Raw genomic sequence first — 15,168 nt, forward strand, 5'->3', positions numbered from 1 at the left:
GTGGCTGTCCTGTTTTCCCAATACCATTTACCGCAGAGACTTTCCCTTCTCCATTGTATGTTCTTGGCTCCCTTGTCGAAAATTAGCTGTCCAGAGATGTGTGGGTTTATTTCTGGGCTCTGAATTGTGTTCCATTGATCTTTGTGTGTGTTTCTGTGCAAGTATCATTCTGTTTTGGTGACTATAGCTTTGTAGTCTACTTTAAAATCAGGGTGTGATACTTCCAGCTTTGTTCCTTTTTCTCAGGATTCCTTTGGCTATTCAGGGTCTTTTGTCGTTCCATATAAATTTTAGGATTCTTTGTTCTATTTCTGTAAAAAATGTTGTTGGATCTTTGATAAAGACTGCACTGAATCTATAGATTCCTTTAGGAAGTATGGACATTTTAACTATGTTAATTCTTCCAATCCAAGAGCATGGAATATCTTTCCATTTTTCTGTGTCTTCTTCAATTGCTTTCAACAATGTTTTATCGTTTTCAGTGTACTGATCTTTCACCTCCTTGGTTAAGTTTATTCCTAGATGTTTTATTATTCTTCTTGCAATTGTAAATGGGACTGTATTCTTAATTTCTCTTTCTGCTACTTCATTGCTAGTGTATAGTAATGCAACTGACTTTTCTGTGTTGATTTTGTATCCTGCCACTTTACTATATTCATTTATTATTTCTAAAAGTTTTTTTGTGGCTTCTTTAGGGTTTTCTATATATAAAATCATGTCATCTGCAAATAGTGACAGTTTCACTTCTTCCTTTCCAATTTGGATCCCTTTTCTTTCTTTTACTTGTCTGATTGCTCTGGCTAAGACTTTCAATACTATGTTAAATTAGTGGTGAAAGCAGGCATCCTTGTCTGGTTCCTGTTTTTAGTGGGATGGCTTTCAGTTTTTCTTCACTGAGAATGGTATCAGCTGCAGGCTTGTCATACACAGCCTTTATTATGTTGAGGGACTTTCCTTCAATACCCATTTTATCCAGAGTTTTTATGATAAACGGATGCTATCTATGTCTTGTCAAATGCTTTCTCTGCATTTATTGAAACGATTGTGTGATTTTAATTCTTCATTTTGCTAATGTGTTGTATCATGTTGATTGATTTGTAGATGTTCAAGCATCCCTGCATTCCTGGAATAAATCCCATTTGATCACAGTGTATGATCTTTTTAACATATTGTTGTATTCGACTCGCTAGTATCTTGTCGAGGATTTCTGCATTGATGTTCACCAGTGAAATTGGCCTGTAATTTTCTTCTTTTGGAAGAGTTTGAGAAGAACAGGTATTAAGTCTTCTTTGAATGTTCAGTAGCATTCAACAGGGAAGCCATCTGGTCCTGGACTTTTATTTTTGAGGAGGTTTTAGATTACTGTTTTGATCTTACTTGTGAGTGGTCTGTTCAAATTCTCTATTTCTTTTTCATTCAGTTTTGGAAAGTTGTATGATTCTACGAATTTATCCATTTCTTCTACATTACCCAATTTGTTGGTATACAGATTTTCAAAGTATTTTCTTAGAAGTCTTTTGTATTTCTGAGGTGTCCGTTGTAATTCTCCTTTTTCATTTATGGTTTTATTTATTTGAGCCTTCTTTTTTTCTTGGTGAGTGTAGCTAAAGGTTTGTCCATTTTGTTTATCTTTTCAAAGAACAAGCTCTTGGTTTCATTGATTTTGTCTATTGTTTTTTTAGTCTCATTTATTTCTGCTCTGATTTTTATTATTTCCTTCCTTCTGCTGATTTGGGGCTTTGTTTGCTCTTCTTTTTCCAGTTCCTTTAGGTGAACTGTTAGATTGTTTATTTGGGATTTTTCTTGTTTGTTGAGGTAGGGCTGAATTGCTATAAACTTCCTCTTAGAACTGCTTTTGCTGTATGCTACAGATTTTGGCATGTTGTATTTTCATTTTCATTTGTCTCCAGGTATTTTTTGATTTCTCCTTTGATTTCTTCATTGACACAATCATTGTTCAGTAACATTTTATTTAATCTCCACATATTTGTGGCTTTTGTGATTTTTTTCCTGTAGTTCATCTATAGTTTCATACCTTTGTGGTCAGAAAAGATGCCAGGTATTATTTTGATCTTATCTTAAATGTATTGAGACTTGTTTTGTGGCCTAATAAGTGATCAATCCTGGAGAATGTTCCATGTGCATGTGAAAAGAATGTGTATTCTGCAGTTTTTTGATGGAATGTTCTTTATATATCTACTAAGTTCATCTAGTCTTATGTGTTGTTTGAGGCCAACGTCTCCTTATCTTCTGTTTGGGTGATCTATCCATTGGTCTAAGTGGAGTGTTAAAGTCCCCTATTATTATTGTGTTACTGTCTATTTTTCCTTTTATGTCTGTTAATAATTACTTTATAAATTTAGGTGCTCCTATGTTGGGTGCACAGATATTTACAAGTGTTATATCCTCTTGTTGGATTGTTCCTTTTGTCATTATGAGTGCCTCTTTGTCTCTTTTTACAGTTTTTGTTTTAAAGTCTGTTTTGTCTGATATAAGTACTGCTACCATAGCTTTCTTTTCTTTGCCATTTGCATGATCTTTTCCCATCCTCACCTTCAGTTTGTGAGTGTCTTTAGGTCTAAAGTGTGTCTCATGTATGCAGTATATATACAGTTGTTTATTTATTTTTTAATCCAATTGGCCACCCTATGCCTTTTGATTGGAGCATTTAGTCCATGACATTTAAAGAAGCTACTGGTAAATAGATACTTATTGCCATTTTGTTACTTTTTTTCTGGATTCTTTAGTAGTTCTTCTCTGTTCCTTTCTTCTTCTCCTGCTCTCTTCCCTTGCGACTTGACGGCTTTCTTTAGTATTATGTTTGGGTTCCTTTCTCATAATTATTTATATTATAAGTTTCTGGTTTGTGACTTTCATGAAGTTCATATATCTGTACATAGCAATCTGTATTGAGTGGATGGTTTCTTTCGTTTCATCTCTTTCTAAAAGCTCTACTCTTTTGCTCCCCTCCTCTCACATTTTATGTTTCTGATATCATATCTAACCTCCTATTTTGTGTGTGTATATCCATTATCCTCTTATCACTAAAATAGATAATTTCAGTACTTTTGTCTATTGACCTCCATATTATCTTCATAGGTGGTTGATCTCCTACCCTTACTGTATTTTTGCCTTTACCAGTGTTGTTATTGCCTTTTGTGGGTTATTTTTTTTTTTTTGGTTAATTTTCTTATTCCTATTTGTGGTCTTTTCTTTCCTACTTAAATAAGTCCCTTTAACACTTCTTGTAAAACTGGTTTCTCGGCAATAAACTCCTTTAATTTTTGCTTGTCTGGGAAACTCTATAACTCTCTTTCCATTCTGAATGATTACCTTGCTGGGTAGAACATTCTTGGCTGTAGGTGTTTTCCTTTCAGAACTTTAAATATCCCTCCTAGCATGTAAGGTTTCAGCTGAGAAGTCAGCTGACAGCCTTATGAGGTTTCCTTTGTATGTCACTTGTTGCCTTTCTCTTGTGGCTTTTAGGATTCTCTCTTTATCTTTAATTTTGGACATTTTAATTATAATGTGTGTTGGTGTGGACCTCTTTGGGTTTATCTTGTTTGGTGCTCTCTGTGCTGCCTGTACTTGGATGTCTGTTTCCTTACTCAGGTTAGGAAAGTTTTCAGCTACTGTTTCTTCAAATAGATTCTGTGCCTCTTTGTCTCTTGCTTTTCCTTCGAGGATACCTACAATATGAATATTACTGCGCTTGATGTTGTCCCAGAGTTCCCTAAGATTGTTTTTGTTGTTTTAAATTCTTTTCTCTTTTATCTGTTCAGCTTGGGTGATTTCCTCTTTTGTCCAGCTCGTTGATCCATTCTTCTGTTATCACCCAATCTGCTACTGAGTCCTTCTAGTGAATTTTTTATTTCCAGTATTGTATTCTTTATTTCTGATTGGTTCTTTTTTATATTTTCCAATTCTTTGTTGACATTCTCACTGTGTTCATGCAATCTTCTCCCAAGATCAGTGAGCATCCTGATGAGTTTTTCTTTGAACTCTTTGTCAGGTAGATTGTTTATTTCTGTTTCATTTAGTTCTTTTCCTGGGGTTTGTCCTGTTCTCTTGCTTGGAACGTATTCCTTTGCCTCCCCATTTTGCCTCTTTCTCTGTGCTTACATCTATGTATTAGGTGGGTCAAGTATGTCTCCTGATCTTGGAGAGGTGGCCTCTTACACGAGGCCTTATGAGGCCCAGCAGTGTGCTTCCCTCTCATCACCAGTTCCAAATGGTCCAGGAGTGACCCCTGTGTGGGCTACATGTGTCCTTATGTTGGGGCAAGGTTGCTCTTACTGCAGGTGCTCAGGGAGTCTAGGCTGTCCCACTGGCAGGCTGGTTGTAATGCTCAGCAGCATGTGGCTGCTATGGACCCTTCAGTCACTTTATTGAGTTTGGGGAGCCCCAGCACAGTTGGCTGCAAGGTCTAATAGAACACTTCTGTTGAAGTTTTTCTGTTAAGTGAGTACACCCCCAGCATGGCTGGTTGCTACCCTCAGGTGCTTACAATTCCTGTGAGCCTCTGGCCTGCAACATTGTTGTCAGCTCTCTCTGGATTGCAACTGAGTAGGGCTAGCCCCAGGCAGGGGAGCACCCAATTGTTTCAGGCTTTGGAAGGCGGGGCTGATCCCCTACGTGGCTGTTTGAGAAGCACAGGTCCTTCTGCCACTGATAAACCCCACGGCCCACAGGTCCACATACACCATCAACACAGTCCTGGCCCATGCACATGTCCTGATGCCCTGGAGCGTACCCAGTTGCCCCACTGCAGAGGCCCCCACACAATCCAGCAACCCTGTACCCACTCCTCATGCATGCCCTGCTCTGCAGAGGCAGATCCACTCGCCTGCCTGCAGAGGATCCAGGCACCCAGTCCACCAGGGTGAAGAAGTTGCCTGAGGGCTTGCTGTTGGGTGGGGCCAGTCCCTAGGGCATCTGCCTGCCCTAGCTGAGCTGGATTAAATCAGTGCTCTAGTAGGTGTGGCAGACCCCTGGGTTAATAGACCAGCAGAAGAACTCCAATTGCATCTGCCAGCATCTGTATCAGCAGGCCTGTACCAGGTCACAATAATGGCTGCTGCCAATCTCTCAGTCCCTGGAAAAGTCTCACCTCTCACGGAGATACACCCAGAGCCTATCAGGTGAGGCTCTTTTCACCAAAGGACTGTGTACTTTTCTTTCTGGTAATTTCAGGTTGCTTTCTAAAATGGGTGAATTTGTCCACGGGCCCTTTAGGAGCCAGCTTTTTCACCCCTTAAGTCCAATAGCTTTTCTTTGGGTATTCCCCATTGTAGTTAACAGCCAGCAAAGCCAGATATTATGACACTTGTCTCAACTGTGCTGTGTCCAAAGGATGCTTATAGCAGTAACACTCCTCTGCTCAGACCCCCTATTCCTCTAGGGAAGGCTGCATACATTATGATTGCTCCCAGCTGGCCACACAGCACCGTGGTTCATGGAGGTGGCTTTTTTTCTCTCCAGAAAGGAATTTCTGCCTCCTCCACCTCAGTCAAAACTGTCCCTTGTTGCAGGGGTTCTTTTTATTCAGTTTTCAGTTCTCTCCCAGGTGTAATTGTTCCCAGAGTAGCTGTAAATTTGTTGTGTCTGTGGGAGGAGGTGAGTTCAAAGTCTGCCTATGCCACCATCTTGACACCTCTTTCCTAATTTTTTCAGAGGTATGATTCTAAGCACTTCACATGTGTTATACGTTAATCTTCTCAATAATCCTATGATGTAGGTATTGTTAATATTGTTCCTATTTTATAATAGTGAAGAAAGGTGAGATGCAGAAGTCAGGTAATACTGCCAAAGTCACAGCTAGCAAGTACAGGTCAGATCCAAACTCAGGTAGGGCAACTCAGCCAATCTTAAATAGTAGCTACTGGGAGAGCAATGGCACTTACAGTCACCAGAAAGAAACGATAGGGCAAACTTGACAAGAAACAGACATAATACGGAACACAAATTTTTAATAAAGGTTTATGGCTTTTTTAATTTAAAGAAAATTAACAAAAGAAACTATCTAATCCATCAGAGTAACTTACTTTTTATCAACAAGGCCTCAGATTTTATATGAATATATATATAAAAATGGAAACAAAGGGAAAAACAAAAAAAGCTACTGTACTATTTCTAGCTTCCACAGACGACTTAGTCCACCCTGCAGCCTTAACACACTGGCCACTCCTCTTCCTTGAAACATTCCAAGTCTCAGCTTCCATAATACACTTCCCTGGGTGTTACTCCTACCCCACAGTCACTCCTCCACCAACCTCTAAATATCAAGGGTTTCCCAAGTTCATTCATTCAACACATCAAGAGCCCACCATGTGCCAGGCAGGTGTAGGTGCTTCGGTAAGTCAGTGAACAAGAGTGCTGCCCTAAGTCCTCTTCTCTCAGGATTGAGCCCCATGACTGCGCAATCCAGAAATTTAGGAGTCATCCTTTATTCTGTACCATCATCCAGCCCGAACTCCATTTCCAATCCATCAACAAGTTCTACTGGTTTGACTCCCAAAACTCCTCTTAAATGTGTCCATTTCTATCAGTTGCAACCATTACATTTTATGTAGATCAATATACACTTGATTCTTGCTTTCTGTCTTATATTCTACCACTCTTTACCATCCTTTCTCCATTTCCAAGAGTTGTCTCTACTTAAAAACCTTCAATGGCTTTCCACTCCCTAGATAAAAGTCCAAATCTCTTAACACAAAGTCTTGTGTGGTCTGGCCCTTTACTACCCAGCCTGGCACCCCATGGTCCCCTCATGTCTTCCTCTTGGCTTCCTTTCTGTTAAGTGCAGCAGGTTCTTTCTAACTACTTGGCCTCTGCAGTCTGCAATTTCTTATGTAAGAAAACTCTTTTCAGTTTGGCCCATTCTCTTCCTTCAGGCCTTCCCTTGTCTGATTACTCCACAAAGGTCTCCTCTCTTACTATTTAACAGATTTTTATTTCCTTCTTGGGACTTTAATCTCTCGTCTACCTGGCACACAGTAGGGACTCTAACCCCATTTGATACTTCTGAACCCAAAGTTGACTTCACGAATAAGTATAAGCCGGCTGCTATTGAAATGGACGGAAATAAGACTTATTAACTAGTACAAACATCCTTCCACTTGAACTTTTAAATCTGACCTCATTCATGTTTCATTGCTATTATCATTCCCTAGGAGATTATTGCCTCCCTCCCCAATTCCAACTGTTTCCTTTAGGGATTTGTCAACAGAAGCATTTAAAGCTTTTGTTAAGGGAAAGAAATAACTACTAATACTTTTTTTGTAGCAGTGGAGAAACAGTTCCACTCTTGTGTCACCAAGGGGGAAAAAAGTCTAAGTACCAGGTGCTGACCTCTCCTTGGACATTAAAACTAGTCACCGTGGAAAAGGATAAGTGGTGGACTGAGTCAAACAGAGATATAAATGTATTTTCATTGTAAAACAGACAAAATGCCACTCTTCCTACTTGTCTGTAACTCAGCGCAATTTTAAGAAATAGAGACGGGCTGGCTCCATGGCTGAGTGGTTAAGTTCACGCGCTCCGCTTCGGCAGCCCAGGGTTTCGCTGGTTCAGATCCTGGGCATGGAGATGGCACCGCTCATCAAGCCACATGAGGTGGCATCCCACATAGCAGAGACAGAAGGACCTACAACTAATACATACAGCTACGTACTGGGGGGGTTTAGGGAGAAGAAGAAAGTAAAAAAAAAAAAGAAGGTTGGCAACAGATGTCAGCTCAGGTGCCAATTAAAAAAAAAGAGAGAGAATATTATATGAAAGTACTCTATCGATAAAAATATAAGGTATTAATCATTTATTCATCAATAATTCAAAAAAACTTTTAAATTTTTTTATTTAGATGGTAGAGGTATAGACATAAGCAAAACAGATTCTATATCCTAATGGAGCTTATATTCTAGTGGGGAGAGACAAAAGTTAGGTGGTACAAGTGATAGGGAGAAAAGCAGTAACGGGGACTAAGGTAATAGGGGAAAGCCTCTCTGATAAGGCAAAATTTGAAGGAAGTGAGTGGTAAGGAGTATCTGGGAGAAGAGGATCCAAGTACAGGAAAATCTCAGTCTTATTTAGGAGTTATGTTCTACTATGTTCAAATAATGTGCAATTAAGACCATTGGTATTTATGAACTGCTCCCGTAATTCATTCAGCAATCTGATTTACCTCCAAAGAAATGATTTCCTATTTCATGGATAATAAGATTTATACGGGGCCAGCCCAGTGGTGTAGTGGTTAAGGCTGCAAACTCCGCTTTGGTGGCCCAGGGTTCATAGGTTTGGATCCCAGGCATGGACCTACACACCGCTCATCAAGCCATGCTGTGGTGGTGTCCCAAATACAAAACAGAGGAAGACTGGCACAGACATTAGACTGGGACAATCTTCCTCAAGCAGAAAGAGGAAGATTGGCAACAGATGTTAGCCCAAGGCCAATCTTTCTCACCAAAAAAAAAAAAAAAAAGGACCAGCACCACTGTTATCAATAAAAGTCTAAGAATATCTGTCAATAGTTGGCTGCTACCAAGTAGAATTCCTATAATCTGCTAGAGTCAAATAGGAGTACACTGGGAGGTACCATCTTGGTAACTTTTATACTCTATCTTTGTAGAGTGTTGAGTGCTTTTCTCTGAACCACTTGTCTCCAAACATTTTGATGCACTCTATCAGAGGAGGAAAAAATAGAGCACACAGCAATATGTGCATGATTATATAAATTACACCTATGTATCTATCTATCTATCTATATACAACCCTATTATATCGTATACACAGTGAAACTGGCACTAAATGTGATTGGCCTCAGGCTTAATACAAAAGAAAGTATGGTAAACATTTCTAGATAAAGCATTAAAAATGGGACTACAGCCATGCACTGCTTAACAACAGGGACATGTTCTGAAAAATGCTTCTTTATGCAATTTTGTCATTGTGCGAACATCATCGAGTGTATTTACACAAACCTAGATGGTACAGCCTACTACACACCTCGGCTGTATGGTACTAATCTGATGGGACCACCATTGTGTATGCAGTCTACGGTAGAGCGGTGCATGACCGCGCTGTAATCAGAGTCTAACACAACTTGGTTTGCTAATTATGTTTAAGCACATAAATCACATTATTTTAAAGCCAGAAGGGATCTCAGTGACTAGATCATTTTACAGATTATTGATAATCTTGAGGTACAGACAAGATGACCAAAATTTAGAAACATGTTTTTAGAAACTTGGGAGGCATGAGTCAATAGCGACAATAAGAGAAATAATGAACTTCTCTTACTTTTCCTCAAAGGTTTAAGGATACCTCATCCATCAGTGCTTGAAGGTTCACTTGGAATCAGGATTCCAGAGATCTAAAGGGTATAATACTCAAGACTGTAAAGCGTACAGAGAAAAACACGTCTTTATTTTTTTATTTTTCTTTCTTGAGGAAGATTAGCCTTGAGCTAACATCTGCTGCCAATCCTCTTTTTGCTGAGGAAGACTGGACCCGAGCTAACATCCGTGCCCATCTTTCTCTACGTTATACATGGGACACCTGCCACAGCATGGCTTGATAATAGGTGCGTAAGTCTGCACCCATGATCGGAACCAGAAAATCCTGGGCTGGCCCCTCCTATGTCTTTAGAAGTTCCTTTCATCACAACTAGAATACACAACTACATACTGGGGGGCTTTGGGGAGAAGAAGAGAAAGATTGGCAATACATGTTAGCTCAGGTGCCAATCTTGGGGAAAAAAAAGAAAAAGAGAAGTCCCTTTCACATGTGCTAGACATTCTCTCTGTTGCCAAGAGTGTGCCTAAGGGTCTCAGTAAGCCTAAAGATAGGATTCCTATGGGTACAAATTTGCTACTTCACTCCTTCCCTAACTCTTTCTTCCTTCTACTTCCTCTATCAACAAGTTAAAACCAGTTAATTTAGGCCTGCAGATTATTCAGGCCCTATCATATCACTACTGACACTACCCACTCCCAATCCAGACCCTGTTGTATACCTTTGAGTCAGAATTCTTTGGTGCAGAAGCCACTTTACCTGCATCCTCTTTCCTCACAATTAAAAAAAAGCTTTTGGAATTAACTGTGCAGAGTTTAGCATACTATCACAGTCTAACAATTAGCATAATGATACCTATCCAATTTGATAATCTCTGCAGAATATTTTATCAGGCTCCCCACAAAGACCCAAAGAATATTCCAAAAGGAAGCAACTACAATTCCATTCTAAAAATGAGTCAAGGAAGAGCCATGGACAAAAGACAACCTAAGCAGAGATTTCCCCACAGTCAGTTACACACCTGGTGGTGGCCATCAGGTGAAGCAGCTGAATGGCCTAGTATAAAGTATTGATTAAATCACAATCACGAGACTTAAGTGTTTCCACTTGACCTATCAAGCCTGCATCCTGCCCTTGGGACCAGTGTTTGCTCTCATTCCCCCAACAAAGGCTCAGCATAAATGAGCCCAGGAACAAACAGCTGTTCACAAAACTGCTACTTAAGTGTCCTCCCCGGTTCTACAGTTCCAGCCTGTGACAAGGAGGTACAAGCAGCTACTCCATGAGAGCCCATCACTGTCAACAGCCACCAAGAGCTGCAGGAAGAGCCGTCGGACGCCACAACTTTTTTAAACCAGCCTCCTTTCCCCAAGCCCTGACAAGAACAAATCCCTAAACCTTAGAAACAATATAGTTTTAAAAAGTAACTTACACACATGGTTTACTTTTCAATTTGATCAGGGAATGCAAGGCATGAGTTTCACCAGTGACCTAAAATATGCATGAATTGTTCAAGAATGAACTTTAAGAAACTTTAATAACTGATGTTAAAATTAAAAAGGGACTCCCATCTCCACCCTCCACGACGGCGTAATTTCAAATCAATCTGTACTACACATGTACACGGTCCTCTCAAATCGTGTTCTTTAAACATAGCTGTTACTATCTAGTACTAGCTACTTAATACCAGACAACTTAAATTTGTTTTGCAAGATTTTAGGTTTTTCCACAAACGGCACAGGTGGTTATTCTATATAAACAAGCATTAAAAGATTCATCTTTGCTAACCGAAGAGAGATGGGATGGCCATTTTCAAATTAAAGTCAGATTTATTCTGACCTAATCCTCTAAGGTCTTTCTAGTTTTCCAAGATTTTGTGATTTATAGTACACTGAATGTAGGAAACAGCTTCCAAAATTTACAGTGCTCCATTCAAATCATATGATCAGACTTCAGGTCATTTGAGCCCAGCTTCATTAAATTTTAGAATTCCTTTTTTGGAAAGGAACCTATTAGGAACTACTTACCAACTATTTACTATTCACTATTTATTTGTGAAATCTGTAAAACAGGTTACTATGCCATTTAGCATAATTTAGACTGGCGCAGGAAACAGGATTCAGAGATTCCAAGTTACTGCCCAAACTCCAAATTAGAAGAACCCCTCAAATTCAATTATCTGACTTTTAGAATTCACTGGACCGTGAGCTCCAGCTTACCTGATTATTTAGTACTTCTGCACCACTCCTCAAAGTTTTCCTACACCAGGACTCCCACCACCCAGAAACAGCTTTCACAAGCAAGGTGCCAATGCTCTCCTAAACCTCCAGAGCAGGGTGTATTTCCTGATCGAACAAAGAGCAACAAAGAAGTGGGTGGTAACCACCTCTCACAGAGGCAAGCCTGGACCCATCGAGGCTCCGCATCTACAACACAAGCAGCAACACCTCCACGTTTCCCTACCGCCGTCGTATTTCCCGCGTAGACCGACTACCTCAAACTCGAAAACCCTAATTTTTATTGAGGAAGTGCAGCCTTCTCATTTGAATCCTGAGAAAGTGGCGCTCAAAGAACCCGGCGAACAAAGGAGAGGGATGGAGCCCACACAAAACAGCGGTGTGAGGGTGCCCCAAGCAGGAGGGGACCCCCACCCTAAGGAACTGCTCTCCAGCCCCGACCCGGGTCCAGGGGTTCAGGGGTCCGGGATGGGGCTGGAGGCGGAGAAAGGAGAAGACATTCGGTCCAGCCGGAGACGGAGGGGAGGGGAGGGGAACAGGCAGGGATGGGGGAGGGAGGGGGCTGCAGGGCGGAGCTCTCGAGGCCGCGGGGCTTTGTGTGCAGTATCGGCCGGGGTAGGGATTTTGACCCGGGGGAGGGGTCGGGTGCAGGAGGCCGGAGCAGGGCACCCCCAAACCTCCGCTCCCACGAGCGGCGGGCGGGAGAGGAGCCAGGGAGAGCCGTCCCGTTGGCCGCTCCCGCGAAGACGGGGATAGCCGGCAACGTCCCAGCGGCGGCCACTTCGGGGCGGCGGACCGCGCGGCGGAGGGAGAGGGCAGGACGGAGGAGGGGGGCGTCCACCGGGACCCCCGCAGCCTCTGCGGGCCGTGGACGGTCTCCCCCGGCCGGCGCCGGGTCGGGAACGGGTTAAGATGCGGCCGAGCAGCGGTCCCTCCTCCTCCCCACCCCTCACACCGGCGCCCACTCGCGACGGCGGCCGCGGAGCCGGGCGGCCCCGGCCCGGCGCCCCAGCCCCGCCCGCCCCGGCCGGCCGGCCTCTCACCATCGTAGTAGTAGCAGACTTTCTTCTTGCCACCTCCCTGACTGTACGCCATGGGCTCCCCGGCCACCGCCGCCGCCGGCTCCGGCTCCTCCTCCTGCTGCTGCTGCTGCTGCTGCGGCCGCGGGGCTCGCGGGGAGAGAAGGCGGCTGGGATGAAGCGGGGGTGGCAGTCCTGCGAGAAGGGCGAACCGGAGGGAGGCGAGGAGGGGGCGCCGGCAGAGCTCGGAACCGCCCGGCCGAGGGGCCGAGAGCGCGGAGCAGGGGGTGGCGGCAGCGCCAACTCGCGACACTGGGGAGGGGGAGGGGGCAGCCAAACCACCTCCTAGGCCGAGGGGAGGTGGGACGCGTCCACGGTGGCCCCCAGGGGGGACGCAGGGACGCGACCAGAGAAAGAGGCCTCTTCAGTCTTGGGATAAGAGGTCTTCTATTGATGAGTAACTTGCAGAAGGCAGTGCCAAAGACGGTCGCCCAACGAGAAAAAAAGGGCAGGCTTTCGCTCTGCGAGTAGACAAAGGGAGCGTGGAGCCGGGTGAACGCTCCCCCCTCCGGATCTTCGCACAGTGGTTGCGCCTATCCCGAGTCTGCGCAGTCGGTGCCTCCCCAACCGTAGCCTTGGCGGCGGAGACCCCCTCACGTCGTCCCACGCCGCTCCCCTCCCCCACTGTCGCGAAGCTCCCGCCGGAGCTGGCCACGTGCCGCGAGGCGGGCGGAGAAAGACCCCTCGCGAACCCCTTCCTTGTGCCGCAAACCGGCCGGTCCGTAGCCCACGGACGCTCTCTCCGGTCACGTCAGTTTTCTCGTTTATTCATTTATTTCTTGATTATGTTTTTTACTGGTAATTGCTCCGAGGTTCTGACCTTTCAGGGGGACCTGTTACAGAAGTTAAAGAGAAGAGTGTGCTGAGTTTGAATGAGCACTGATAGAACGCATTTACGTGTAAGGCACCGTTCTAAGCATTTGCACTTAGAACAGATTTCATTGATACCTATTTATAGTAGATTACCTGTAACTCATTAGAGACTCCCTACAACGCTGGGGTGTAAGTATTATTTCTATTTCTTCTTTCTCAATGGGAGGCAAATTAAGGAACTTAGTCCTCTCAACTGTTGATGGTGTTGGATTTGAATAATTCAGTCTTTCCCCCAAATCCACACACCCTAGCTACTCCACTGCTGCTGGCTGGACGTCGGAAGATTGGAGCAGAAAGCGAGGAAAGAGGACTTTCAAAACTCAGGGAAGTTATAAATACCTGTGTCCCTGTGTTCAGCAAATCAAGAAACATTTATCAAGCACCGACTCTAAGGCAGCCACCTTGTGGGTGAAGGGTGGGGGCTGACAGTCTGCAATGTAGCACTCTTAGCCCAACTCTATCAGTTACAATTTCCCCCAAATACAACACATTCTTTCCCACACCCCCATCAAAAAAAAAAAAAAAAAAAAAAGGCCTTATTGAAGCAGGAACCACTCAGAGCCACTAGCAAAAATATCCTCTTTATTTCCTGACCTCACCTCCCCCTAAATTTAGAAAAAGTAATTCCAGGGTAGCGTCTATTTCCCTCCCCCAAGTCTGTATTTTTAACAAGTACTCCAGGTACCTGATACAGTTGGTACAGGAACCACAGTGTAAGAAACATTACACTTAGCTTAGAGGTAAAGTTGATTACGTGATACTCACTTTCAAAGTTCTGCTCTAGTAAGTCTAAAGTCAACTTGGTAGTTTCTGAGAACGCAATAAGTTAACTTAGTAGAAGCTAATATTCTTCTCAGAGCCAACATAGTGAAGTCTGTCTGCAATGAGACTTGACTTCAGGAAACTCCCCTGACTCTGTCCCCTCCCCCAAGTCTGTTTTCTGTGCTCCTCACATGGTGGTTGTGACTTGTACCCCTGTAGCTCAATCCTTGGCATGTTACAGTTGCCCTCAACTTCTCTGAATGTTCTCATTAAAACAGTTTCAGGAGAGGAGGCACCATGTCTGTCTTGCACATAATTGTATCTCTAGTGCTTATGACTTGGGGCAAGTTACTTAAACATTTTTCTGTCTGAATTGCCTTCTCTCTAAAATGGGGGCCATGTTACTTGGAGAGTAATTCCTCATAAGAATATTGAGTAGCTCAAATAAGAAAAACAATATGGAATAGTCTATTTATTGAGGTCATACTGGCTTATAACATTGTGTAAGTTTCAGGTGTATATTATTATATATCAGTTTCTGTATAGACTGCATTGTTTTCACCACCAATAGTCTATATTTTTATCCCTCACCATATTTATGTGCCCCTTTACCCCTTTTGCCCTCCCTCCACCCCCTGCCCCTCTGGTAACCACTAATCTGTTCTCCTTATCTATGTTTATCTTGCACATATGAGTGAAATCATATGTTATTTGTCTTTCTCTGTCTGATTTATTTCACTTAGCATAATAATCTCAAGGTCCATCCATGTTGTCACAAATTACACGATTTTGTCTTTATGGCTGAGTAGTATTCAAAATGGAATAGTTTTTAAACAGTAAAGATCTATGTGAATAGAAAGGATTATTATGATTTCTGTGTAATAATAGTAATAAAAATTATTGTTTGCATCCACAACACCTAGCCTTGA

The 15,168-nt window shown here is 42.9% G+C and overlaps 1 protein-coding gene across 1 annotated transcript in view; it reads right to left on the reverse strand.

Moving 5' to 3' along the window:
* The window catches only part of HDAC2 (histone deacetylase 2), a 36,975-nt gene extending 23,627 nt beyond the window's left edge, over positions 1 to 13,348 (reverse strand). Inside the window, exon 1 of the mRNA XM_070556849.1 lies at positions 12,569 to 13,348. Within this exon, the coding sequence (XP_070412950.1) occupies positions 12,569 to 12,620 (52 nt within the window). The 5' untranslated portion in view covers positions 12,621 to 13,348. The remainder of the gene's footprint in view (positions 1 to 12,568) is intronic.
* Between the last annotated feature and the right edge of the window lie 1,820 nt (positions 13,349 to 15,168).

This window comes from Equus przewalskii, chromosome 9 (assembly GCF_037783145.1).
Source record: "Equus przewalskii isolate Varuska chromosome 9, EquPr2, whole genome shotgun sequence".
Taxonomy (NCBI): Eukaryota; Metazoa; Chordata; class Mammalia; order Perissodactyla; family Equidae; genus Equus; species Equus przewalskii.